Here is a 25489-nt window from a genome sequence, read left to right on the forward strand (position 1 = left end):
GACCAGGGGGGGTTGGGGAGGTGACAGCAGCTCCATCCCCCTCCGGGTGGGTCCTGCACTGCCTGTCCCCCGTCACCCCGGGGAAGGGACGGGGGAAAACACCCTGCCCACATCACGGTGCTGTCATGGCACCCTTGGAGACGTCGCCACGTACCGGTTCCTTGCTCTGGGAGCAGGATGTCATCGGTCCCCCGGAGCGCTGGGGCGGCGGGGGGCCCGCTGCGGTGTCACCCCTGGGAAACACCATGGTCCCCAACCCCCTGCCGCCACAGGAGAGCGGGACCCCAGGGGACCCCCAGCCCGGCAGCAGGAGTCCACCGTCCCCGCGGGACCCCCGTCCCCCCGCAGCCCCTCGCCCAACTGGCTGCCTGGTGCGGCCGGTGTCATCGAGCCACTTGCTGGTGGCCCTGCAGAGGACCCTCGGCGCCGGGCGGGGGGGAGAGCCGGGCGAGAGCCAGCAGCCCACCACGCTCGGGCCCCCCAGTGACCACCAGCTCGTCCCACATCGAGCCACGGGGAAGCGAGGTGGCCCTGGCAGAGCCCCGGTGGCCCCGCACCACGGCCGTCACCCACCCAAAGCCCCCCCCCAGGGGTGTGCAGCACCCCGGGCCCAAGTCCAGACACCGACGTGTGCGGCCCCCAGCCCCCCGCCAGCCCCCTGCCCACCCAGGGGCAGCGTGGCAGGGCTCCTCGCCCCTGCAGCCCCCACCAGCCCCTCCCAGGAAGGACAAGGGCACCCAGACCAAGCCACAGGCCACCAAGAGCTGCCCCCATGCCCCCTGTCCCCCCCGGGGTCCCACTCTGTCCGCACCCGAGGTGGTCCCCAGGAATGTCCCCAGCAGGGCTCTGCCCGAGCTCGGCCCCTGCTCAGCACGGTGGCCCTTGCTGGAGGAAGGGAGCCAGGTGTCCCCATGTCCCACATCCCCACAGCCAGGTGCCACCAAGCTGGTGGCCAAAGGCACCGGTGGCTCTGGCAAGGACATGGCCGAGCCGGTGCTGCTCCGCAGAGCCTCCCCCACCGTCCCTCTGCACAAGGTCCAGGCAGAGAGCCCTGGGTCTGGCCACCATGGTGGGGACAAGCCACTGGCCACTGGGTTCATCATCATCTTCGCAGGTAAGTTGGGGGGACAAGATGGGAGGAGGGGCGCAGCTTCCCCCAGCATCTTGGCAGGGTGGGCACGGGTGCTGCGGGGACCCTCCCCAGGGGACAGCAGCTGCCTTGTGGGGAGGGGGCTGACGGGCAGCGGGGTCCTCACGAGGCTTGAGGAGATGCTCAAGGAAAGGAGGTGCCAGGGGCCGGTCGGGGCATCCAGCTCCTTAGGGATGTCTGGAGCTGGAGAAGGGCTGCTGGGATCCCACCAGGGCACCCAGCTCCACAGGGCCATGGGGAGCTGGAGAGGGGTCACTGGGGTCTGGCCAGGGCATCCAGCTCCACACGGATGTGGGGACAGGTCCCCATCCTTGGCCGCAGGGGAGGACGGAGACGAGCAGGAGGTGGCACTGGGGACCTGCAGAGCCCTTCCCACCAGCGTTTCTGTGGCTCTGCCCATCCCTGCTTTGAGCTGGAGGCTGGACTCGAGGCGTCCCGAGGTCTCTCCTGTCCTACACCGTGCTGGTCCACCATCCTACGCCTGGTGCCTGGCTCCGCAGAGTCTCTGTCGTGGTTGGCAGTGTCCCCAGAGCCACCCTTTGTCCCCTGGGCACAGCATCCATCCTTCCAGCTCAGGGCTGGAGACTTTGCACGGTCCAGGAGCCGTCTGAGCCCTCTCTCCATGCTTTGGGCAGAGGTGTCACTGTCACAGCCCCATGTCCCCCCCCTCAGCAGCCTGGGCTTGCACAGTAGTCACCATCTTGGGTCACGCATGTCACCGGGTCACCAGGACCTGGTGCCTGCACAGGGCAAATCCAGAGCCCAGAAACCCCCGCGGGGCGCCGAGGTCGATGCGGGCAGGTTGGGACCCCCTGCCTCAGTTTCCCCTCCTGCCGGGGCGTGAGGCAGGGGTGCTGGACGCGAGGATGGGAAGAAGGGGCCGCTGCTCCCTCTCCCCCCACGGACGGGGCTGACGAGGGGCAGGCCAGTGTCCTCTGGTCTCTGAAAGGTGAGGCTCACCCTGGGCAAACCCAGGCGGGGAAATCCCGCGGGCCATGAGTTTCCACCTCGCTCGCTGGTGGTTTTTGTAGGGTCTACGTAAACACAGCATTTTTGAATACAGCGTCGGGGATACAGCTCTGCCGTGCTTCCCCGCAGCATCGCTGCCTTCCCCGGTCACCCACCCATCCCTGCCCCTCTCTGCCAGCTGGGGACATGCGGGTCCCATCCCTGACCTGCCTGGTGGTCCTGGGGGGTCCAGGAACCCGGGGTGGGGGGGACTGCCAGGGCTTAGCGGGGGACCCTGGAAAACCTCAGCCTCTTCTGATGGGAAAACTTGTTTCTCTTGGGTCCTGCTGCCATCCCGCACCGGCTCTGGCACAAACCCCTTCCTGGCTGCGGCTCCAGAGGAGGAGGTGAGCGAGGGGCTGTGGCTGGGGGGTGGGAGCTTGGGGTGACGCCGGGGCTCTCCTAATTCCCCAGTGCCACCAGGTCCCCAGGCCTGGCACCGGGGACGGGCAGCGCTGGCCGGGGAATCATTTGTAAAGGGTTTGTGGGACTGGTGACGTGTGATGAGTTGTAGGGGGCTCAGATGGGGGGGGGGCATGGGCAGGGGTCCTGCATGGCCGGGGCTTGGGGTGGGACCACCTGGGCTTGCGGGTTTGGATGGCTGTGACTCTCTGTCCCTGTTGCTGGACCACTGCCCGATGGAGCTCACCCAGCACCCGAGCCCCTCCGAGGGGCTGGCACTGGCCGGGCAGGGGGAGACTGCAGCACCCGACAGCCCCCAGACCCCCTCTACTCTGACCGGGGACCGGAGCTGCCTGCAGAGAGACAGTGCAAGGATGGGGAGACCCTGGTGTGTGGGTTTAGGGGGCTGGGAAACCCTGGTGTATGGGTTTGGGGGGCTGGGAGAACCTGGTGTGTGGGTTTAGGGGGCTGGGAGACCCTGGTGTGTGGGTCTGGGGGCTGGGAGACCCTGGTGTGTGGGTTTCGGGGGGCTGAGAGACCCTGATGTATGGGTTTGGGGGGGCTGGGAGACTCTGGCGCATGGGTTTGGGGGGCTGGAGAGACCCTGGCGTGTGGGTTTAGGGGGCTGGGAGACCCTGGTGTGTGGGTTTGGGGGGCTGGGAGACGCTGGAGTGTGGGCTTAGGATTTGGGGGACCCCAGCACATGGTTTGGGGGCTGCTTGCTGCCCTGCAGGGAGCCGGCACGGGCAGCCCTTACAGGCTCTGACCAAGGGCAAGCAGGCAAAAGGCAGGAGTCAAACCCCAGATTTTTGGGGGACCCTCAGCCCGCCTGGACCCTGTGCTCAGGATGGCCCCCCCCAGATCTCGAGGGCCACCGTGGGGTGCACTGCGTGGCTCATCCTCTCCAAAAATGGAGTTTATCCCCAGCTTGGAGGCTCTTCAGTGGCTGCAGAGCCCGGAAAGCGCAGCCGCGCTGCCCGGCTGCCGCCTCTGCCCCTCCTTCAGGGCAGCTTTCGGGATGGACCCTGCGGGACTTCGTCCCCCCGGGACGTTTCGGCTGGAGCAGCGGCGAGGTGCTCCGCTCTGCCTGGCGCTCCTCAGCCCAGCCTCCGCGCTGGGAAGGCCCCAAAACTGGACCCGTCGCAACAGCAAGAGCTAAAAATAGCGGCTCTCACGGCGGATGCAGAAAAGCATCCGAAAACGCGGCCTCGGAACCTGACAGCAGCCGAGGACGGGGCTGACCCCCAGCCCCATCCCATGCCCTGCAGACGCCCACCACAACCCCAAACCTTCCCCCATTGACCTCCCCCCCCCCAGTAAGCCCTCTCCCCCAGTACGACCAAAGCCACCAGGATGCTGGGGCAACGCTGGGTGCAGGCAGGGGGGAGCAGGCAGCCCCCCGGGCGCGGGCAGCGAGGAGCCAAGGGGTTAACGTTCTCCGCGCCCGCCGGATGCAGCATCCTGGGCCGGGCTCTTTCCATCTTGTTTTGGTTTGGAGGAATAAAAGCTCTGGCAGCGGCGCAGCCACTTCCCAAAATAACTCGGCCTCCCATGGTAATTACAGAGCTCTGGGCCCCGGTAGCCGCTCGCGGTGGTTTCTCGGCCTGGGACCCGATAACGTTGCTGCCGGAGGGAAACCGGGGTGCCTCGGGGACCTTGGGGACCTCTCGAGCATCACCAGCGTCACCATCGCTCCCCTTGCGTCACCCCCCAGCTGAGACAAACGCAGCCCCTCGCATCTCCCCTCCCGCCCCGCAGCTGATCCCTGCAGCTTTCCATGCTCTATTTATGGCCTCGCCGGCCGCTGGGCGACCGGAGCGAAGCCCTGGCGAGCCGGCGGCCGCTCCAGGCTGTGCCCGCTGGCACGGCTGAGAACGCCCAGCTCATCGCAGCAGTGGCCGGCTTTGCCCTCCCAGCCCCCCCAGCGGGGCTCAGCGCTGCTCCTTGGAGGGCAGGGAGAGACGGGGGCTGAGCTCCCGGAGCCCCCGAGCCGGTAATCCCCGCTAATCTGGGAGGAAAGCGCTCGCTGCGGGGATTAGAGATGCACGGAGCCACCCTCCGCACCCTGCCCTGCCCGCTCCCCTGCCCGCAGCCCCCCGGGAGGCTGCCCCGCGTGGACGGGGTCCGGGGGCCGTTGCGGGTCCCCCACACCGCGTCCGTTATTTACGGGGCTGAAGGGAACGCGGAGCCATCTGGCCGCAGCCTGGCCCTGTGGCGTGGCAGGGGGACGGGCCCCTGGCGGTGACGAGGTTGGGGACAGCGCTGAGATGGCCCCTGCGGTCACCCGGCCTCGGCCGGGGCCGGACCTGGCTTTTCCTGCTGGGAAAGTGCCACTGGCTTCACTTCTAGGTAGGGAAACTGAGGCAGGGAGGAGCTGCCTTTGAGCGGGGTGCTCCGGGAGCGTGCGTGGCCTTGGCTCCCCCCGGCGTGGGGTGCGTCTGGGGGGGACAAGGACAGCCCCGGTGGGCGACGTGTGGTGCCAGCCTGTTTGCCTGGTGCTCAGCACCTGCTGCAGGGTTCCCAGTACCCAATACCCACTGGTACCCAGTGCTCCCAATACGCAGCGGCTGGTGTGCAGCACCCAGTGCCCGGTGCCTGCTGCCCAGCAGCTGGTACCCGCCGAGCAATGCCCGGTCCTGGTGCCCGCTGCCGGGAGGTCGATCCCTGGTGCTGGGGCCGTTCCCCCTCATCTGCACCAGTACCCGGTGCTGGGGCCTTGCACCCACCGCCCGCTGCCCGCTCCCTGCGCCGGGACCTGGCACCTGCTGCATGGTGGACCCTACTGGTGTCCTGTACCTGGTACTGGTGCCAGTGCGCTGTGCGCGTGCCCAGTACCCAGTGCCTGTGCTGCACATGTGGTACTGGTGCCCTGTACATGGTGCCAGTGCCCTGTGCCCAGTGCTGGTGCCCAGTACCCAGTGCCTGTGCCCTGTACCTCATACGGGTGCCCTGCACTTGGTACCAGTGCCAATGCCCAGTACCCAGTGCCTGTGCCTGGTACTGGTGCCCTGTACCTGGTACCCAGTGCCAATGCCCTGTACCCAGTGCTGGTGCCCAGTACCCAGTGCCTGTGCCTGGTACTGGTGCCCTGTACCTGGTACCCAGTGCCAATGCCCGGTACCCAGTGCTGGTGCCCAGTACCCAGTGCCTGTGCCTGGTACTGGTGCCCTGTACCTGGTACTCAGTGCCAATGCCCGGTACCCAGTGCTGGTGCCCAGTACCCAGTGCCTGTGCCCTGTTCCCAGTGCCCTGTGCCAAGGCCCTGGTGCTGGCACCCAGTACCCTGTGCCCGCTGCCGGTGCCGCAGTGCTGATGCTGGAGCCCCGTGCCCGGTACCGGTACCAGTGCCGGTTCCAGTGCCGGTGCCCGGTGCACAGAGCCTGCTCCCAGTGCACGGTGGCAGTACCCAGTGCTGATGCCGGTGCCAGGCGCTGATGCTGGTACCCGGTGGCAGGCACTGATGCCGGTATCCAGTGCCCGGTGCTGATGCCGGTGCCGGTAGCCGGTGCTGATGCCGGTGGCGGGCGGTGATGCCGATGCGGGTGCTGATGCCGGTGCCCGGTGCCGGTGGTGCCGAGGGGCCGCCCCCCCCCCGCCCCGCCCCGCCCCGCCCCGCCCCCGCCGCTGCTATTTCTGCTGATCCCGGCGGCGGGGCCCGGCCGTGCCGCTCCCGGACGGCGCCCGGCGCCGCAGCCATGGTAAGGCCGGGGGGGGGGGGAACGGGACCCCGCACCGCCCCGCACCGCCCCGCACCGCCCCGGGGCTCGGCTGCCGGCCGGGCCCGCTCCCGCACCCCGCTGCCCTCCGTGAAGGTGACGGTGCGGCGGGGGCGGAGCGGGCCGGGGCCGCAGCGGGGCGGGGGGGGTTGGGGGGGGGGGGCACCTGCGCGTCCCCGCCACCCGCGGGGGGTCCCTGCGTGGGGGCTGCTCTCTGGGGGGGGGCTCCGAGCCCAGCATCGGTCCCCCAGCCCAGCGTCGGTCCCCAGCCGGGCCTCTGGCAGGTCCCCCCCCGCCGGGGGCCGCGGTCCCGGTGTCGTGGCCATGACCGTCGCCATGCCCGCAGCCCGGCTGCGCCTTGGACCCGTCTCTGCAGCCACCGGCAAGGGCCACCAGACAGGGCCACCTCTCCTGGGTGGTGGCGGGTCCCCGGGAGCCGCTCGACAGGGCCCCGTCCCCAGACGGGGACACTGAGGCACTTGCCATGCCCGGGGTGGGATGGAGATGGGGTTGGAGATGGGGTTGGAGATGGGGTTGGAGATGGGGTTGGAGATGGGGTTGGAGATGGGGTTGGAGATGGGGTTGGGGATGGGGTTGGGGATGGGGATGGGGATGGGGATGGGGGGCCATGGCCGTGGCTTGTGTGGCACCAGGGTTGCGGCAGCCAGGACAAGGGCCCTCGGTGGGGACCGTGGCGGCCGTCCTTCGCCAGCAGCTGCCGTGGGAACGGGACCGGCACATTCCTCCGGAGCGGGACGGGGTGAAACCAGATCGGAGGGCGGCTGGCGGAGCGTGTCGCAACTGGTTCCGGCGAGCGCCTTCCCGCCAGGCTCCAAGCCATGGCTTTGGGGATGGACAGATCCAGGCTTGGAAGCATCTCAGGGGGAGGACGACAGCGGCGGCTGGGTACTGGAGAGGAGCTGGGCTCCGTTGGCCGCGGATGTGCGGTGAGCTGGGGCTGGAGGCAGGTGTGGACGCGTCCAGGAGGACCCACGGAGGTGGAGCCGGTGCCTCCTGACACCGGTGCTGCATCCCTCTGTCCCCAAAGTGGTCCACAGCTCGCCTGGAGAAGCAGGATGAGCAATGGGTCCCCCTCAGCCTCTGCTCCTGTCTCTTAGTGGGCTGGATCTTCTCACCCATCCCCACGTGCTGAGATGCCACCCTGTTTCCAACCAGGACAGGTCCCCTGTTTCCAGCCTGGACAGGTCCTGCTGTCACTTGCCAGCTCGCGGGGAGCCACCACACATGGTCCCATCCCAGGGTCCCCATGCAGGTGCTCCCGGGTCCTTCAAGCTGGAGGATTCCCTGCAGGAAAGGGGCTGGAGCTGCCGCACCGAGGGGTGTGTTGGAAAAGCTCTTGTCCCACGCGCTCACCCGCCGGGTGCTGACCCCCTGCCCAGACTGGGGACCCCTGCCGCTGCCTGGCTCTGCGTCCACAGGGTGCCCAGCACCCTGCTCAGAATCACAGAGTCACAGAATGGTGGGGGTTGGCAGGGCCCTCTGTGGGTCACCCAGCCCAGCCCCCTGCCCAAGCAGGGTCACCCAGAGCAGGCTGCACAGCACCGCGGCCAGGCGGGGCTGGAATATCTCCAGAGAAGGAGACTCCACAGCCTCCCTGGGCAGCCTGGGCCAGGGCTCCGTCACCCTCAGAGGGAAGAAGTTCTTCCTCGGGTTCAGCTGGAGCTTCCTCTGCTTCAGTTTGTGCCCGGTGCCCCTTGTCCTGTCGCTGGGCACCACTGGAAAGAGTCTGGCCCCGTCCTCCTGACACCCGCTCCTGTGAAAGCTGTTGGTAGACGCCGTTTCCCAACTGGGATGCTGCCGACGGGGTGGGAGGGGAGAGCTGGGGGTGAGAAACTCCGATCGTCGCACGCTGGTGGGAGCACCCAGGTGCTGCTGCCCCGGGGAAGAGCCAGGCTGGTCCCGGTGAAGCTGGGCTTCGGTGGGGGCCACCGTGTCCTTGTCCCGTGTGGGATCCGTACCTTTGGGACAGGGTGTTTGGGGCTGGGGCTCTGAGCTGCCGCGCTGCGGCGGAGCGGTGCGTGCTGTGCCGTGGCTGGCGAGTCTGGATGTCACCTTTGGGTGGGCTGGGGACGCCGTGGCCAGCCGGGCTGCGGGGACAGCACCTCACTGCGAGGTCCCCTTCCTTTCCCTGCAGAACCAGGCTGGGAAAACGCATCCCATGGGAAGCCGGTGCCAGGCAGAGAGATGCTAACGGGCAGCCGAGGGCTTCCCCAGCTCAGGCTTTGCCCGCTGTCCCCGTGCCCCGCTCTGCCACGGCCCTCGGGCTGTCACCGCGCGGGGATGGTGCGATGCAGTGTGACAGGGGAGGATGAGGCCACGCGTGGGCCACCTCGCCGGAGCTGCCGGGCCGGTGTCAGCCCCGGCGCCGAGTGCCGGCTCGCGCGCGGCCGGGCGTGTAATCCACTTACGGGGGCACCCGCGCTGCCCCAGGCCCTCGCTGCGGTAAATCCCCGCTCCCGCCGGGAGCGCGGGCTGGGACGGCTGGAAAGCGGTGGGTGACGTGGGAGAACTGTGCTACACCGGGCTAGGGGGAGGTCTGGGGGGTGAGGGGCACTGGCCAGGGTGGTAGAGGGGTGGTGGGGTGCTTCAGCCCGTGGTGGAGTGGAAAAGGGGCTGCGAAGCCATCGGGGGGGTGCAGCGTCAGCTGGGGATGGTGGCACTGCTCCCCCGGGACCGGGCTGAGCAGGGACAGCTGAGGCTGGGTGGGGGTGGCAGGGTCTCCAGCGCTGGCGTGTGGGGATGGCAGGGTCTCCAGTGCTGGTGTCTGGAGGTGGCAGGGTCTCCATTGCTGGCGTGTGGGGATGGCAGGGTCTCCATCACTGGTGTCTGGAGGTGGCAGGGTCTCCATCACTGGTGTCTGGAGGTGGCAGGGTCTCCATCGCTGGCGTGTCAGGGTGGCAGGGTCTCCAGCGCTGGCGTGTGGGGGTAGCAGGGTCTACATCACTGGTGTGAGGGGGTGGCAGGGTCTCCATTACTGGCATGAGAGGATGGCAGGGTCTCTATTGCTGGGGTGAGGGGGTGGCAGGGTCTCCATTGCTGGTGTCTGGAGGTGGCAGGGTCTCCATTGCTGGTGTGTGGGGATGGCAGGGTCTCCATCGCTGGCATGTGGGGATGGCAGGGTCTCCATTGCTGGTGTGAGGGGATGGCAGGGTCTCCATGGCTGGCGCTGGGTGGCCTCGAAGCTGCGGGGCAGGGGGAGATGTGGCGCTGGGGTTAGGAGGGTGCCTGGGACCCAGGGATGCTGGGGACCAGCACAGAAGCATCCAGGCCCCTCTCTGCGTCCGCAGGCTCACAGTTCCTCGCGCTGCCCCGGCACCAGCCGACGCTTCAGGGCTTTTCGGCGCCTTCCCAGTGAACACAGCCCTTCCACGGCCGAGCCACCCCCAGCTCCTCGCCTGAGCTGCTCTGATGCATCTCGACATGCGTCAAGGTGAATCACCATCCTGGGTGACCCCTGGCTGTCACCTGCGGCTCCTCCTGGGGCCCTGTTAACCCTTCACCTCCCCAAGGATGAGCCAGGGAAACTGAGGCAGGGATCCCTGTGGTGAACATCATCCCTGTTCCTCCTAGCCCAGGGTCGGGTCCTTCTCGTCTGGACCCATCAGGCCCAGCCGGAGCTGTGCCTTGGAGCCATGTGGGGAAGTTTTTGTTGTCAGGTGCAGAAATGTTGAGTTTTGAAATAGGCTTTCACGGGAAACCAGGTTTGAAGCGGCTTGGGGGGCCCTGCCGGGGCAGCTGTGGTGTGCGTTGGGGTGGGGAGCAGGAGAGGACCTGGTGTGCAGTGGCACGGAGGAGGTTTTTGTCCTGGGCTGGAGGGTTTTGTCCTGGGCTGGAGGTGTTTTCCAGGGCTGAATGTCCTCCCGGGCTGTAGCCAAGCTGTGTGCTCAGTCCCAGGGCGCTGGGGCTGGTGGTGGTGATGATGATGATGGTGCTGGTGGTGGTCACGCAGCCCCCCAGGACCTGCCTTGCCCCGTCCTTGGCCAGTGGTGCTTCGCTGGTCCTCCGCGTCTCGAAAGCCGGACGGGAGCTGGGTTTGGCTCCCTCCCGTGCCCCTCCTGTGCCCCCCCGCCGGTTCTGCCTCCCAGCACCCGCAGGGGCTGTGCCTGGCTGCTGGGTGCCGTGGGCGCCCAGGCCAGGGTGCCTGCCCAGGGTGGAGTTATGCTAATGCTGCTCCCCAGCCCTCGACGCAGCCGGTGCCGCTCGCTCGCCATCCTCTCCGGGCCACGGCCGCGGTGACACCGGCTCCGCCATGGCCACCTGCCCCGAGCCGCAGCCTGGGCAAGAGGTATGGGGGCCGCGTCCCTCCCCGGCGGGGCGAGAGAGTGGGCAGATGGGGACGGGGGGACCCGGAGCACCCCGGTGCTGTGCGGAGGTGACGCTCTGTCCCTGGGACAGCCTGGCTGCGGGGGACACACTTGCTGTGGGACCCCCACCCTGTGCCGCAGCATCACCAAGGGCCATCGGCTTCGCTGGGGTGGGGGGCGATGGGGACCCCCAAAGGGATGGAGTGGCAGCCGTGGCGGCAGCGGTGGGGCTGTGCGGCCCCCGGCCGGGCTGTGCTGCGGTGGGGGGCTGCTGCTGACCCCCCCCAGGTCAAGGTCAGCGAGGAAGAGGATGCTGCGGTCACAGAGCCCCGCTGAGTGCCATCGACCCGCTGGGGGAGAGGGGAGCGTGGGAGCCCTGAGACCCCGCCGTGGGGGCACCCGCTGCCCCCCCAGCCTGGCAGCACGGCCCCCCACGCCGGCGGCCACGAGAGCAGCGGGGAGCGGGGGGCCGGCAGGCGAGCGCGCAGCCCCCGCAGCGCTGTGACCTTGTTTCCAGCCCGCCGATTCGGTGCGTCGCGCCTCGCCGCCGGCACGGAGCGGGGCCATGGGACGGGGGGGGACACATCCGTGTCCCCCCACGGAGGGCTCTCGCCTGGAGGCCCCGATCCGGGGGGGCACTGACCCCCAGGTGTGAGCATGCAGGGTCGGCGGCTCCCCCAAGCCCTGTGTGCCCCACATTTGGGGGTCTCCCCACCCGCGGGGCGGGGGTCTCCTGGCAGCTGCCGTGGTGGGGCACTGGGGACCCTCGAGCCTTGGTCTCCCAGGACCCGCTGCCGGACTTGCCCTTGGGAACGCGTCTCCTCCCGCCGGTGCTTGTCAACGGGATGCGGAGCCGTCCCCGTCCCGGCGTCCTCGTCCCAGCCCCGCCACCCCACGGGGCCACCAGCTCGGGGGCTGCTGCGCCCGAGCCCCCAGCCCCTGCCCGCACCAGCTCCGGGATGGGCAAGGGGGTGGCAGGGTCCCGATGCGCGCGGGGACGTGACCTGAGCGTGGCCGTGGGGGTCGCAGCCCCCAGGTTGAGTCGCCCCGAGCCCCCTCCGCACGCGGGGTTGGTGACGGCCGCGGGTTGGGTCCCCTGGGACTGTGGGGACGGGAGCCCCTTGTGCCATCGCCCATGCTGAGACCCTGCAAGCGGGCAGGCAGGGGGGCACAGGCAGACCCCTGCCCACCATCTGCCTCCACCCTGGGGTGCTTGCCCCGCTGCCAGCTCTGCCGCCGCTGCTGCTCATCGCTTCTCGGCATCTCCCTCCTCCCCGTCCCCCCGGCAGATCACGGGGTGTGGGGGGGTCCTGGCTGCCCCAGAAGACCCCGAGGAGCCTCAGGGTGCTCAGGGCGAAGGTCTCTGTCCCCCAGAGCGCCAGGAGCTGGCTGCCGTCCCTGCCCTGCAAGCTGTAAGAGCTCGGGGTGCACGGGACCATGGCTGTCCCCAATGCCGTCCCCGTGGCTGTCCCCAGGGTGGTGGCTGGACCCTGGGGTGGCCGTGTCCCCCCTCTCCTCCCATCCCTGTCATCCTTGGGGTGCATGTGGCTGCTGACTTGGGGGGGCTGCTTGGCCTGCTGTGGCTTGGGGGGGCTTGGCCCGCTGTGGCTAGCGGGGACTCGTGATGCCACGTCGGGTGATGCCACCTTCGGCTGGCACTGCCACCGTTGGTGTCACCTCCTCCCTTGGTCCCCAGATAAAGCGGTTCCTGAAGGAGGACTCGGAGGAGGCTGAGCTGACCCAGCTCCTGCGGGACTGCCCACCAGCCGACAGCCCCAGGAAGGTGGAGACCCCGGAGAGCCGGCGGGAGCCCGGCCACCCCCTCTGCGGCGCGGGCAGAGGGCCCCCAGAGGAACCCACGGACGAGAGGGACGCCAGGACCTGCTCCCGGTCTCGACCCTCGGATTTCCAGCAGCACATCGCCGCCCCGCCGCCCCCCAGCCCCAGCCGCCCGCGGAGCCCCTGGGGGCAGCTGGACCCCTACGACTCCTCCGAGGTGCGGGATGCAGCGTCCAGGGGAGGGGACGCGGGGCGAGGGGCCGCAGGAGTCGCAGTGAGGGGGGTTCCCACCCTCCAAACCCGCGGGGTTCGGGCAGGCATGGCCGCATCCCACAGCGCTGTGACCCTGGGGGACCCCTCAGCGTGGTGGGGGGGAAGGGGGTGGCCTGCCAGCGTGGGGGTGGGGTGGATTGAGAACTGGCTGAATGGCAGAGCTCAGAGGGCTGTCATCAGCGGCGCTGAGTCTGGTTGGACGCCTTTAACTAGTGGTGTGCCCCAGGGGTCAGTACTGGGCCCAGTCTTGTTCAACTTCTTCATCAATGACCTGGGTGAAGAGTTAGAGTGGACCCTCAGCCAGTTTGCTGATGACACCAAACTGGGAGGAGTGGTGGATACACTGGCAGGCTGTGCTGCCATCCAGGGTGACCTGGCCAGGCTGGAGAGCTGGGCAGAGAGGAACCTGATGAGGTTCAACCAGGGCAAGGGCAGGGTCCTGCCCCTGGGGAGGAACAACCTCAGGCACCAGTACAGGCTGGGGCGGAGCTGCTGGAGAGCAGCTCTGCGGAGAGGGACTGGGAGTGCTGGGGGACGACAGGGTGACCATGAGCCAGCAGCGTGCCCTGGGTGCCAAGAAGGCCAATGGGATCCTGGGGTGCATTAGGAAGAGCGTGGCCAGTAGGTTGAGGGAGGTTCTCTTCCCCCTCTGCTCTGCCCTGGTGAGGCCCCATCTGCAGTGCTGTGTCCAGTGCTGGGCTCCCCAGTTCAAGAAATATGAGGAGCTACTGGAGAGAGTCCAGCGGAGGGCTACGAGGATGAGGAGGGGACAGGAACATCTCCCCTACGAGGAGAGGCTGAGGGAGCTGGGCTTGTTCAGCCTGGAGAAGAGAAGGCTGAGAGGGGACCTTCGAAATGCCTCTAAATGTCTGCAGGGTGGGTGTTAGGAGGATGGGGCCAGACTCTTTCCAGTGGTGCCCAGCGACAGGACAAGGGGCAGAGGGCACAAACTGAAGCAGAGGAAGCTCCAGCTGAACCCGAGGAAGAACTTCTTCCCTCTGAGGGTGACGGAGCCCTGGCCCAGGCTGCCCAGGGAGGCTGGGGAGTCTCCTTCTCTGGAGATATTCTAGACCCACCTGGACACGGTGCTATGCAGCCTGCTCTGGGTGACCCTGCTTGGGCAGGGGGTTGGGCTGGGTGACCCACAGAGGGCCCTGCCAGCCCCGACCATTCTGTGATTCTGTGGGACGGTGGCATACCCTGTCCCATGTCCCCTCTGCCCGCAGGATGACAAGGAGTACGTGGGCTTCGCCACGCTGCCCAACCAGGTCCATCGGAAGTCGGTGAAGAAGGGCTTCGACTTCACCCTCATGGTGGCAGGTACGGGGTTGGGGGGGGGGGGCCTGGCATAGGGATGCCATGGGCCAGGTTTGACCCCCACCTCTGGGCTTGTGCCCCCTGGTACCCGCTGACCCCCCCCTTGTCACCCTGTCCCAGGGGAATCCGGGCTGGGCAAGTCCACCCTGGTCAACAGCCTCTTCCTGACGGACATGTACAGAGACCGCAAGCTGCTGAACGCCGAAGGTGAGGGGGGACGGTCCCGGCGGCAGGGGGTCCCAGCTGTCCCGGGGGGTGGCACAGCCCCGCGCCGCTGCCGGGGGGCTGCAGCCCCCCTCCTCGCCCAGCCGGGCTCCTCCGGAGCAGCGCTGCGTTGCCAGCTGCCCGCCGGCGCTGGGGGCCATGCGAGGCATCCGGGACCCCCCCTCCTTGCTACGGGGACCCCCCGCCAGGGCTTTGTCCCCACCGGGAAAACAAGTCCCAGCCTGTCGGGGATCGGCTGGAGCGCAGCGACCCGGGCGGCTGGGGACGGTCGGGGTCCCGCGTGCTGTGCCGCTGCAGCCACAGCTAGGTTTTTTTGAATTCAAATTGCCCAAACTTGCCCAAATCCGCAGGGGTTCGAGGCGGTTGGTTGAGTTGTTTTGAGGCAGCTTTTGGATTCGCTTCCGTTGCTCGGAGCGAAAGCCAGCACGCGTGTGGCCGCGTGCGGGAGCGTCCTCGGGGACACAGGGATGGGGGGACACGGAGGGGGCCAGTCCTGGAGCCGTGGGGTCACACGTGGGGTACAGGGAGCCAAAAACGTGATGCCCGGCCCCAGCAGACCCCCGTGCTGGAGCTGGGCTGTCACCGGACGGCAGTGGCACGGCCACCGAGGGAGGGGTGCGCGGCCATGCCAGCGTGCGGGGGGCCATGGCGTGGAGCAGCATCTCTCAGCGCTGGGCCCCGGCGTGCGCGGGGAACGATCCTGCAAAGCCAGCCCGGCCCCCCAGGGTGGGGGGTGACGCCCGGGGGCTGCAGCGTCTCCCCGTGTCACCCCCCCGTTGTCCCTTGCCGGGGGACATCGCGCTGTCTCCTGCCGCTGCAGAGCGCATCACGCAGACCGTGGAGATCACCAAGCACGTGGTGGACATCGAGGAGAAGGGGGTCAAGCTGCGCCTGACCATCGTGGACACGCCAGGCTTCGGTGACGCCGTCAACAACACCGAGTGGTGCGTCCCGTGGCCAGGGGTGGCAGCGGGGTCCCCCCAGGGCCGGGGAGCACTGCTGTGGGTGCCAGGGTGGGATGCCCAGGGCTCCTCGGGCTGCGGCGCTGGGCCATGGGAGGCCTTGGGCTGGGGATCCAGGGAAAGCCCAGGGGTCTGGCGGGGGCCTCCGATGGTCACCTCCCTGTCCCCGCAGCTGGAAGCCGGTGGCCGACTACATCGACCAGCAGTTCGAGCAGTATTTCCGCGACGAAAGTGGCCTCAACCGGAAAAACATCCAGGACAACCGCGTCCACTGTTGCATCTACTTCATCTCACCCTTCGGCCACGGGTACGGGCAGCCCCTGCCCGTGCTGCCGGGGTAGGGGTGCTGGGGAAGGGGCTTGGTGGGACGGCTCTCACTGGGCTCCCCCCACAGTCTCCGTCCCCTGGACGTGGAGTTCATGAAAGCCCTGCACCAGCGGGTGAACATCGTGCCAGTGCTGGCCAAGGCTGACACCCTGACCCCCGCCGAGGTGGAGCACATGAAGAACAAGGTACGGGGAGGCTGGCCCAGCCTGGAGCTGTCACAGCGGGTCCCTGGGGTTGGGGGTGCCCTGGGGGCTGGGGTCCTCTCCATCCCCTGCCTGGGTTTTGCCATAGAGCACCCTCCATGGTCACAGCACTGTAGAGGACCATGTTGTCCATGTGGCCACCGAGGACACATCTCCCTGGTGCTCAGCTTGGGGCTGGAAGGGTGCAGGGGGGCGTCCATGACATCTGGTCTGGGGGTTCCTGCAGGGTTTTGTGGGTCCTTGGGGACACCGGGTCTCTGTGGCACTTCCCACCCCATTCCCAAGGGCCAGAGCCCTGCCCTCAGTGGGGCTGTCTACCTCCAGATCCGGGAGGAGATCGACCACTACGGCATCCGCATCTACCAGTTCCCCGAGTGCGACTCGGACGAGGATGAGGAGTTCAAGCTGCAGGACCAGGCGCTGAAGGTGAGTCTGGCTCCTCCAGCTCCATCTTTGGAGGAGCAGAGCCCCATGGCCGAGAGGCCACCATCATCCTGGGAGACCCTTGGGACTGTTTGGGGCCACATAAGCCCTCCAGCAGCATGGTGGGGTTGGGACATATTGCACTACCCCGATGTGTCATCAAGACCCCGTGGCTTGATGGGACGGGGCTGGGATGGAGAAACCCGTGTCCCAGCTGGGGCTCTCCATAGCCAAGGGCTCTGGGATATCTCGGCGAATGGGTGCTGTATGCGGCTGAGGAAATGTGTGGGGAAGGACACGGGCCACAGTGGAGAGGAAGGAACCTTGCTAACCCTCACCATCCTCCTGCAGGAGAGCATCCCCTTCGCCGTCATCGGCAGCAACACGGTCGTGGAAGCCAAAGGCCGGCGCGTCCGCGGGCGCCTCTACCCCTGGGGTATCGTGGAAGGTAACGCTGGGCCGTGTCCCACCAGCCCTGGGGGGACGGGGACGTTGTGTGCGCCCCATCTCCACGCTGGCGGGGCTCAGGGGGATGTGGGGGGCTGGCGGTGGCCCCCTGACCCCGGCTTCCCCTGCAGTGGAGAACCCGTCCCACTGCGACTTCGTGAAGCTGCGGACGATGCTGGTGAGGACCCACATGCAGGACCTCAAGGACGTGACGCGGGAAACCCACTACGAGAACTACCGCACGCAGTGCATCCAGAGCATGACCCGCATGGTGGTGAAGGAGAGGAACCGCAAGTACGGGGCCGGGAGCGGGTGCCAGCCGGGGCGGGGTGGGGGGAGCATCTCCCCTCTCTGGGGTGACCCCGACCCATTGCGAGTGGTGATCTCGGGGGGGCTTGGGGTTGTGTGTGGGTCCGTGCTGGGCAGCGTGGTGGGCTGGGTAAGGAAGCCTCGGCGGCGTGGTGGGTAGCCCCATCATGGTGGGGGGCCCTTCCCAAGCTGCTGGACTGGGGCTGGCTGGGGGGGATGCTCCAGCAGTGAGGGGGACCCGGTGTCCCCCCAAGGCTGGGTCTGCCTTGGGGATGCTCCAGCAGGGAGGGGGACCCTGCATCCCCCCAAGCCTGGGTCTGTCTTGGGGATGCTCCAGCAGCGAGGGGGACCCTGCGTCCCCCCAAGGCTGGGTCTGTCTTGGGGATGCTCCAGCAGGGAGGGGGACCCTGCGTCCCCCCAAGGCTGGGTCTGTCTTGGGGATGCTCCAGCAGCGAGGGGGACCCTGCGTCCCCCCAAGGCTGGGTCTGTCTTGGGGATGCTCCAGCAGCGAGGGGGACCCTGCGTCCCTGCGGGCTCCGGGGCCGGAGCGGGAGCCACGCAAGCAGCCGGCGCTGGGGTTGTGCTGCCGGTACCAGCCAGATTGATGACACTCACATCCACTTTAGCCCCCCCAAGATGATGGGGGGAGCCCCCCACAGCAGGGACCCTCCAGGACAGTGGTGGGACCCTCCAGGACAGTGGTGGGACCCTCCAGGACAGGGGCTGGGCTGGTGCAGGAGCAAGCAGAGGCTCTGGGGCACCAAAGCAGCCATAGGCACCTCTGAGCTGGTCTCTCCATCCGTGCCGCCGGCGAAGGCGGCATCACTCTGCGCTGAGGCTGTGCTGTGCCGACTCCTCCGCCGACTGAGCCGGGATCCGGCCGGGGCCGCGCTTGGCCCCCGCTGCCCTCCTCGCCCTGCCCGTCCCCCTGACCCCTACATAAAGTACTTGCTGGTACCCGACCCCGTCTCGGTCCTTCTGTGCCCGTGCAAGGGCTGGGCGGCCGCTCTCCGGGCGAGCTGGCCCCGTGGCCACCCACCCGCTGCCCACCCAAGCTGCCCCCCGAGGCCGGCTCACCCGGGCAAGGTGACGCTGGGGGGATGTGTCCCGGCTCGGTGGCACCCAGCGCTTCCCAAGGGCAGGGCTGCAGGGTGGGCACCCCCACCCCGCTGCCCTCCCAGGGAGACGGGATTCGGGGCGCAGGAGGCAGCGGCAGACGCTCTTTCCCGGGCTGGCGCAGCTGCTTGCCCTGCTGCCGGTGCCCGCCTCGAGCCTCGTCTGGCTGCCAGGGGTGGAAGGAGCTCGATGCCCCCCCCCGGGTTCCCCCACGGCGAGGAAGCCGTGACAACGGGCAGCGACATCCAAAGCAGCTCAAAACGCGGCCAAACCCCATCCCTTAGGCACAGCCCCCCCCTCCCCGGCACAACCGGGACCCCGCGGGGCGGGGGTGGCCCAGCCTACCCGTCCCCCATCCACCGCGTCACCCTTCGCACGCGGAGGGGCTGCGTGACCCCCACCGCCCGCGGCCCAGCCACGTGGCAGGGACGCAGCGGGGAGCGCGGGGCCCTCGCCATGGCCGTTGGCATGGGACAAGCCATCGACTGGGCTGGCTGCGGTCCCACGCCGCGGGGTGGGCACGGGGGGAGCCCGCAGCTCCCTCCAGCAGCGCGAGCATCCCCGGGGCCGGCCGGGCAGCGGGGGGCTTGGGGAGCCCATCCTGCGGCGGGGAGGGGAGATGCTGAGTTTTAGAGGGTTTTTGAAGCAGCAGAGAAAATATCGGGTGAGGAGAGCCCAATCCCAGCTCAAAGCACCCAGGCAGGGCTCTGTGCCCTGGGGTGGGGGTCCCTGGCACCCCTCGCTGCGGTGGTGCCTCCCTGGGTCGGGGGTGCTGAGGTTTGGGGGGATGCCCGAAGCTGCCCACGTTCCTCCCTGCTGGGAACAGGGCAGGGCCAGGGGGGCTCAGGGTCTGCATGGGCGGGTGGGGGGTACCTGCAATGTTTGGGGTCTCTGGGGCTGCAGCACCCATGGGGGGCCAGGGGCTGGCAGCATCCTCACCTCCTCTCTCTGCCCGCAGCAAGCTGACGCGGGAGAGCGGGACGGATTTCCCCATCCCCGTCATCCCCCCGGTGCCAGACGCGGAGACGGAGAAGCTCATCCGGGAGAAGGACGAGGAGGTGAGCGTGGGTCCCCACCCCTGGCACGGCTGCGAGGGGCCACCCTTCCTCCAGCAGCCTCTGGCCGGGGTGGGGAGGTGTCTGGGGGGCATCAGAGGGTTTCTCCCCACCCCAGCTCACAACTCTTGGTGATCCCAACCTGCTTGGGATGCTTGACCCAAATACGTTTGCCAGGGAGCTGGCGTGGCTGGGGGGGTCCAGCCCCCCGCCACGATCCCTGCTCTGCTCCCTTCCAGCTGCGGCGGATGCAGGAGATGCTCCAGAAGATCCAGAAGCAGATGAAGGACTCGCACTAGCCCCCTCCTCCTCCTCCTCCTGGGCCCCCTCCCCGATCAGAACTGTTTACATCACGCTCCATCCCGCGCTCCGTACCAACGCCGCTGCCGTATCGCCTTCTCCAGCCGGCCAGTCCCGCGGGGACAGCGAGGGGACAGGGCACCCAGCCCGGGGGTCCCCTGTCCTGGCCACATTGCTGCCTCGGTCCCAAACCAGCCTGGGGACAGCTTTGTCCCCTGAACTTCGGCTTTCCCTGTTTGCCTCCCAGCCACGGGCCAGCCTGCTCCCCACGCCGTGTCCCCACGCCGTGTCCCTTGTCCCTGTGTCACCTCGGGCTGCCTGCTCGCAGCCTCTGCGCTCAGCTTGGCCCTGGCTTGAGGGAAGAGGGGGAGTGGTCCCAGCCCCCCAAACCCCGGGGTGCCCTGCTGTGGGGGACGGGGTTGCTCCCCCCCGGCCTTGGCTGGCACAGAGGGACTCAGGGTCCCTGTCCCCACGAAACGTCACCCACGGCCCCGGGCTGGGGGGGAGAGCCACGGCACAAGGAGTGCTGGGGAGTCACGGTCCCTGGAGAAAGTCCCTTGAACCCCAAATCAGAGGCTGGGTCACCAGCCTGGCCCCCACCTTGGGGTTGGTCCTGTAAAGCAATAATGACCGTCCCGTGCCCACGGCGCATCCCAACCCGCGGCAACAGCGTCGTCCCCCGCTGGCATTTCGGCCCCTGGAGCTGCCTGCTTGTGTGGGGTGTCCCTGTGTGTCCCCAGGATGTCCCTGTGTGTCCCCAGGATGCCCCTCTCCCTGCTGCTTCCTGGCAGAGCCTCACCATGTGACCCTGTGTGTCCCCCCACGATGTCCCCATCCATGTCCCGTTCCCAACGAAGCAGAGCTGTGTGTCCCCATGTCTCCCCAGGATGTCCCCATCCATGTTCCTTCCCCACAGAGCACTGTGGCATGTCCCTGTGTCCCCCCAGAATGTCCCCATCCATGTTGCTTCCCTGCAGAGCACTGTGTGGTGTCCCCGTATCCCCCCCGGGATGTCCCCATCCATGTCCCGTTCCCAACGAAGCAGAGCTGTGTGTCCCCATGTCTCCCCAGTATGTCTCCATCCATGTTCCTTCCCCGCAGAGCACTGTGTGGTGCCCCCATGTCCCCCCAAGGATGTCCCCATCCGTGTTCCTTCCCCGCAGAGCACTGTGTCGTGTCCCTGTGTCCCCCCACGATGTCCCCATCCGTGTTGCTTCCCCGCAGAGCACCACTGCGTGTCCCTGGGGTGAGCCCTGGCCGGCACCTCCCGGCCAGCAGCCGCAGGGCATCCCTGGGGAGATGGACCCGAACCCCCCCAGCTCCCTGCTCCCCCCTGGGTACGGGGAAGGACGAAAGGGGATGGTGAGGCTGCAGGGTGGAGGCAGAACTGGGAGCATTGGGATCACTGGGAGCTCGCTGGCACGGGGACATATCCCCTCCCTGGCAGGGCTGCCCAAGCCGGGGTCCCCCAGGTGGGTTCAGCCCTGGGTGAGGGTCTGCACCCAGGCAGCTTGGCTGGGGTGGGTGCCGCAGGGCGCTGGGGCGGTGGCCGGTGTGTGCTGCCCGTGTCCCCGTGCCAGCCGGAGGGTCCAGGGCCCCGTGGGCAGGGACCCCACGGGCAGGGCCCCGCAGGGTGCATTAGCGCTTTCCTTTTTTTAATCTTGCTATTTTCTTACAGAAGTACCCACCTTCGCATGGCGGTCATAGAGGCATTTATTAAAGGATAAGCAGAGTATAGGTTTATAAATTCTTATAGAGCTAGTGGAAATATTTTTATCCCTCCACAACCGTTCTCAATAAATACGGCTGACCCGGCTTGTCTTCAACCTCGAGTCGCTCCCGCGCGGGCGCCCGGCGTCGCTGGGCAGGCCAGGACGGGGGACGATGGTGGCCGTCCCCGTGGCTTCTTGCTCCTGGCTCCTGTTCCCCTGGCAGAGGCTCAAAATGGATACTGGGGGGGTTCCGCTGCACCCAGATGGGCACCCGGCTTGGGGTGGGGTGGGAGAGCCCCGTGGGACCTGGCTCTGGGGCTGGGGGGGGGGCACAAGGACCAGGTCCGCCTGTCCCACGCTGCAGTGGGGTCCCACGGCCCCCGGCCGTGGGGGTGATGGACACTGGGTGCAGGGGGCAGAGCTGGGAGCCTGAGCCAGGGGATGGAATTGCCCTCCCCGCGCTGCCCCCGGGCATCGCCTCGCTGCCCACGGTGGGGTGAGCCCTGCTGGGAGACACCCCCGGCACTCGGCACGGCTGGGCCTCACCTGCGAGGACCCCTGCCCAGTTACCCCAGTTTGGCTTCACCAGGAGCTGGCGGTGTGAAGGGGGAGGAGGGGTGGGCAGAGTGACGCGAGGATGGGTGAGAGCTCTGTCTCTACCTGCCTTCCAGTGGGCATCGTCCCCCCGCACCCTTCCGTCCTCCCCTGCCCTCTGCTATCCCCCCCTGCACCCTTCTATCCCTACCCTGCACCCCACTAGCCCCCCCCCCCCCGCTATCCCCCCCCTGCACCCTGCTATCCTCCATGCAGCACTGCTGGACTGATCCAGCCCACCTGCACCCCACTATCCCCCCTGCACCCTTCTATGTCCCCCTTGCACCCTGCTATCCCCCCCTGCATCCCACTATCTCCCCCTGCACCCTTCTATCCCCCCCTTGCACCCTGCTGTCCCCCCTGCACCTCACTATCCCCCCCCTGCACACTTCTATCTGCCTTGCACCCTTCTATCCCCCCCTGCACCCCACTATCCCCCCCCTGCACCCTTCTACCCTCTCCTCCATCCCGGCTGCGATGGGGACCCCCAGCAGCACCCGCTGCCCTGCCCGAGAGCAGACCCAAGGCAGGGGGCTGTGCCTGTCCCCTGCACCCCGCAGGGCTGGGCTGGGGGGCTGGGGGGAGCACATCCCCCCCCCTCCCACGGGCATCCCTGCTCCTGATGCCCTCATCACCCCAAGCACCCTCACCTGGCCCCCACCCACGCCCTTGTCGCCCCATTTAAGCTCCGCAGCGGCACGCAGCCCCCGTGCCGTGGGTGTGCTGAGCCCAGCCCTGTCCTCTGCACCCCCCCACCTCGCTCGTGGGGTGTCCTGGCTTCTCTACAGGCGTTGTTCGACTTCCATCTGATGGCCACTGGACTGGTGGTGGTTCCTGCTGCTGTCCTGGAGCTGCTAGGGCCACCTGCATCTCGAAGCTTGTCCCCACCGCGTGGAGCACCCCATGGTCACTGCTGTTCACCCCACGGGTAGGAAACCTGGAGGGGAGGAGGGGGGGGGGGGGCTGGAAACCCATCCTTCTCCCCCATCTCAAGGGCATCTCCTGTGCCCCCCTCTCGGCACTGTAGGTTCTCCCCATCGCTCTTCCCTGGCACATCCTCCCTCCAGCCTCTCCCATCCTGAACACCCCCCCCGCCAGCACTCACCCCACATCACAGAACGATTTGGGTTGGGAGGGACCTTATAGATCACCCAGTTCCACCCCCCTGCCACGGGCAGGGACCCCCTTCCCCCAGCCCAGGGTGCTCCAAGCCCCGTCCAGCCTGGCCTTGGACACTGCCAGGGAGGGGGCAGCCACAGCTCCTCTGGGCAGCCTGGGCCAGGGCCTCAGCACCCTCATGGGGAAGAATTTCTCTCCCCTGCCTAATCTAAATCTCCCCTCTTTCAGCACCGTGCAACCAACCTCTTTTTCCAGCATTTGGGACGTGTGCATGGGCTGAGCCCCAGCTTGGGGACCCCCCCTCCCGCTCCCTCCTGCCCCACAGCCTCTGTGGGGTGGGGGCAGCACCCCGTGATGCCCCGTGCAGCTCCCCTGCCCGCTGCAGGCAGGGTGCCCTGGGCAGGGGGTCCACACCGCTCTGAGCTCCCTCCGGCAGAAGGACGCCTGGGTGCTGCTCCGAACTCTGCCGCTGCCTTCCCTGGGCACCCACAGCTGGGTGGGTTTTATAAATCCAGAAACCCAGCCACTGCCTCTGGTTTTTTTCCCCCGCTCTCTCTCGCACCTCTTCGCCGCTTGTCACATCCATTCTCACCGCCGCCTCGCCGGGGTCAGGGTACGGCGGCAGCCAGTCCGACTGCACCCAGCATCGTCAGCCCGGCCGGGAGCACACCGGGGGGTGGGGGGTGGGGGGTGGGATGCCTTCCCCTCGCCTTGCGGACGCGATGAGGATTTGGGACGCTGCGTCTGAACGCGTTCAGCGGATGCTCGTGATGAAGCAGGCAGCCTCTGTACCCTGCACTCACAACTTCGTAATTTCAGCGGACCTGAAACCCCTCTGCTATCGCGTGCCGTCGCTCTTCCCATCCTTTAAAGGCAGCTAAAGCACCCCAGAATCACCTTGCAGCTGGCAAACAGGACACAGAGCAGATCCTCCATACACTGAGATTGAAATTAAAGTCCAGCTCTAGCAGAGAGAAGTCTACAACGTGTTCTGTGGCTGCTCTGTTCCCCACCCCCAGCGTGGAAAGACTAAACCAAGAGCTTGAAACATTTTTTTCAGGGTTTATCGCAAATGACGGGAGCCTCTGGTCTGGCTGGGGGATGTTGGCTCTGCTCTTCATCAAATACCTCTTAGAGGCTGAAGAGGCAGGAGGGGAAACATCTCAGCATATAGAGGTCTTCCCCAAAGCTCTCTGGTGTCTCTTCTTGCTCCTCTGTCTACCAGGGCAGGGCACAAGCGACAAAGCCCCACCATCGTGCTCTAAAAGCTCATCCTTCCTTTCTACCAGCCACAAAATGCTAATTGTTTGCTCTTTCTCTGCTCCTCAGCTTTCAGGCTACCAGAACACCTGGAACTGGGACAATCTTGGCTGTTGAGCAACAGATGTCGGATCTTGGACTCGGTGATGGCACTGCTGAGAGGTGGGTTTCTTGGCTCCCTGCGGCTTTAGCAGACGTCTGTGGGCTCCCCTCTGTGCAAGCCAGCGTCCTCGGTAAGAGGAGGGGTGAAAACCAGCACTTTTGGGGTGTACGTTTGTTTCTGCGTCACCAAGCAAGGAAGGGAACCCCTTCAGCAGGTCCTGAGGACATCAAGCGAGGAAACCAGCCCCCACGGAGCTAGGTGGCTCCATCTCAGAGCTGGCTCTTGCATTTCCAGCCAGGGTCTGCCCTTCTGATCCCACGCAGGGACACGCAGACACCCACCCTGAGGGCCGGTACCCGCACCGATGTCAGCCCCCACCCCACATCTCCCCAGAGCTGCCTCAAACACGTGCCAACCCACGGGCGTCCCAGAGCTGTCTGGGCGGCAGAGGTCCCGGGCAGGTGTTGGCCCCACGGGATCAAGGTGGGGAAAGCCAGCCTGGCCCAGCTTTTGCCCAGGAATGCTGTCCCCAGCCCATCCCCAGCTCTGTGGGGACAGCAGCGGGGTGAGGGGCAGGGGCACAAGGCGTGGGGATGGGGCTGCCTCCAAAGGCAGCTCAGCACCCCTCAGGGTTTACCCCACGTGCATCCCAGGTGGCAGACGGGACCCAGGACCCCCATTCTGGCTTTACCACAGGCATGGGAGGAATGAAAAAGATCTGCTCTATTCAGCCTCCTGGAAAAAGGGGACAACAGGGTGGTCTGGGGCATCCAGGGGACAACAGGGTGGTCTGGGGCATCCAAAGCTCTCATGGACTGACAGCTACTTCTTCCTCCTGCTTGTCTTCTTGCTTTCCATCATGTGCAGCCCCTTCTCCTTGACGTCCTCCTGAGTGAGGACAAGGCCATCGTCTTTGTCAGGGAAGTCAAAGGGGTCTAGAGGAGAGCGTGGCTGTGGGGCCACCTCCACTGTGACACGAGGACGTTGCTCTGGGACATGGGCACTCCCTTGGCATGACGGCATCTGGCAGAGCTTTGCACTGGGGGGCTGGCTGGGGTACGGCAGGGGGGCAGCTGCCGATGGCAGGGCTGGGTCACGCTTAGGGACTCTGCTGGGCGTCACTAAAAGCGATCGGTGTCCCCGATCCGGGTGCTGGCAGAGAGCGGCGGCACCGCTCTGTCCCTGCAAGAGGCCCCCGGGCAAAGGCAGCTCCACGCGGCCAGCGCCTCCATCTCCACGGCCTGGTAACCAGGTCACAACCTTGGGACAGGCAGTGAAGGGCACAGACACCATCTCTCTCCCAGGGATGGATGCATGGACCCCGCAGGAACCCGGGCAGCCCTGGGGACACGCACACTGGGAAA

At 67.3% G+C, this 25489-nt stretch overlaps 1 protein-coding gene across 2 annotated transcripts; it reads left to right on the forward strand.

The window, feature by feature from the left end:
• Positions 1 to 6173: 6173 nt before the first annotated feature.
• Positions 6174 to 21163, forward strand: LOC104338600 (septin-4-like). Of its 2 annotated transcripts, XM_075440157.1 has the most exons (12): positions 6174 to 6258; positions 12298 to 12597; positions 13880 to 13973; positions 14091 to 14177; positions 15016 to 15139; positions 15330 to 15464; positions 15552 to 15669; positions 16012 to 16113; positions 16462 to 16558; positions 16689 to 16851; positions 18941 to 19040; positions 19277 to 21163. In XM_075440157.1, the coding sequence occupies exons 1-12, from the start codon at positions 6256 to 6258 to the stop codon at positions 19334 to 19336; spliced, it is 1383 nt and encodes a 460-aa protein (XP_075296272.1). In that variant the 5' UTR covers positions 6174 to 6255; the 3' UTR covers positions 19337 to 21163. The 2 variants fall into 2 exon arrangements, with proteins under 2 accessions (XP_075296272.1, XP_075296273.1); XM_075440158.1 differs by lacking the exons at positions 18941 to 19040; positions 19277 to 21163 and adding an exon at positions 17683 to 17805.
• Positions 21164 to 25489: the final 4326 nt, after the last annotated feature.

The sequence above is a fragment of the Opisthocomus hoazin genome, chromosome 20 (assembly GCF_030867145.1).
Source record: "Opisthocomus hoazin isolate bOpiHoa1 chromosome 20, bOpiHoa1.hap1, whole genome shotgun sequence".
Taxonomy (NCBI): domain Eukaryota; kingdom Metazoa; phylum Chordata; class Aves; order Opisthocomiformes; family Opisthocomidae; genus Opisthocomus; species Opisthocomus hoazin.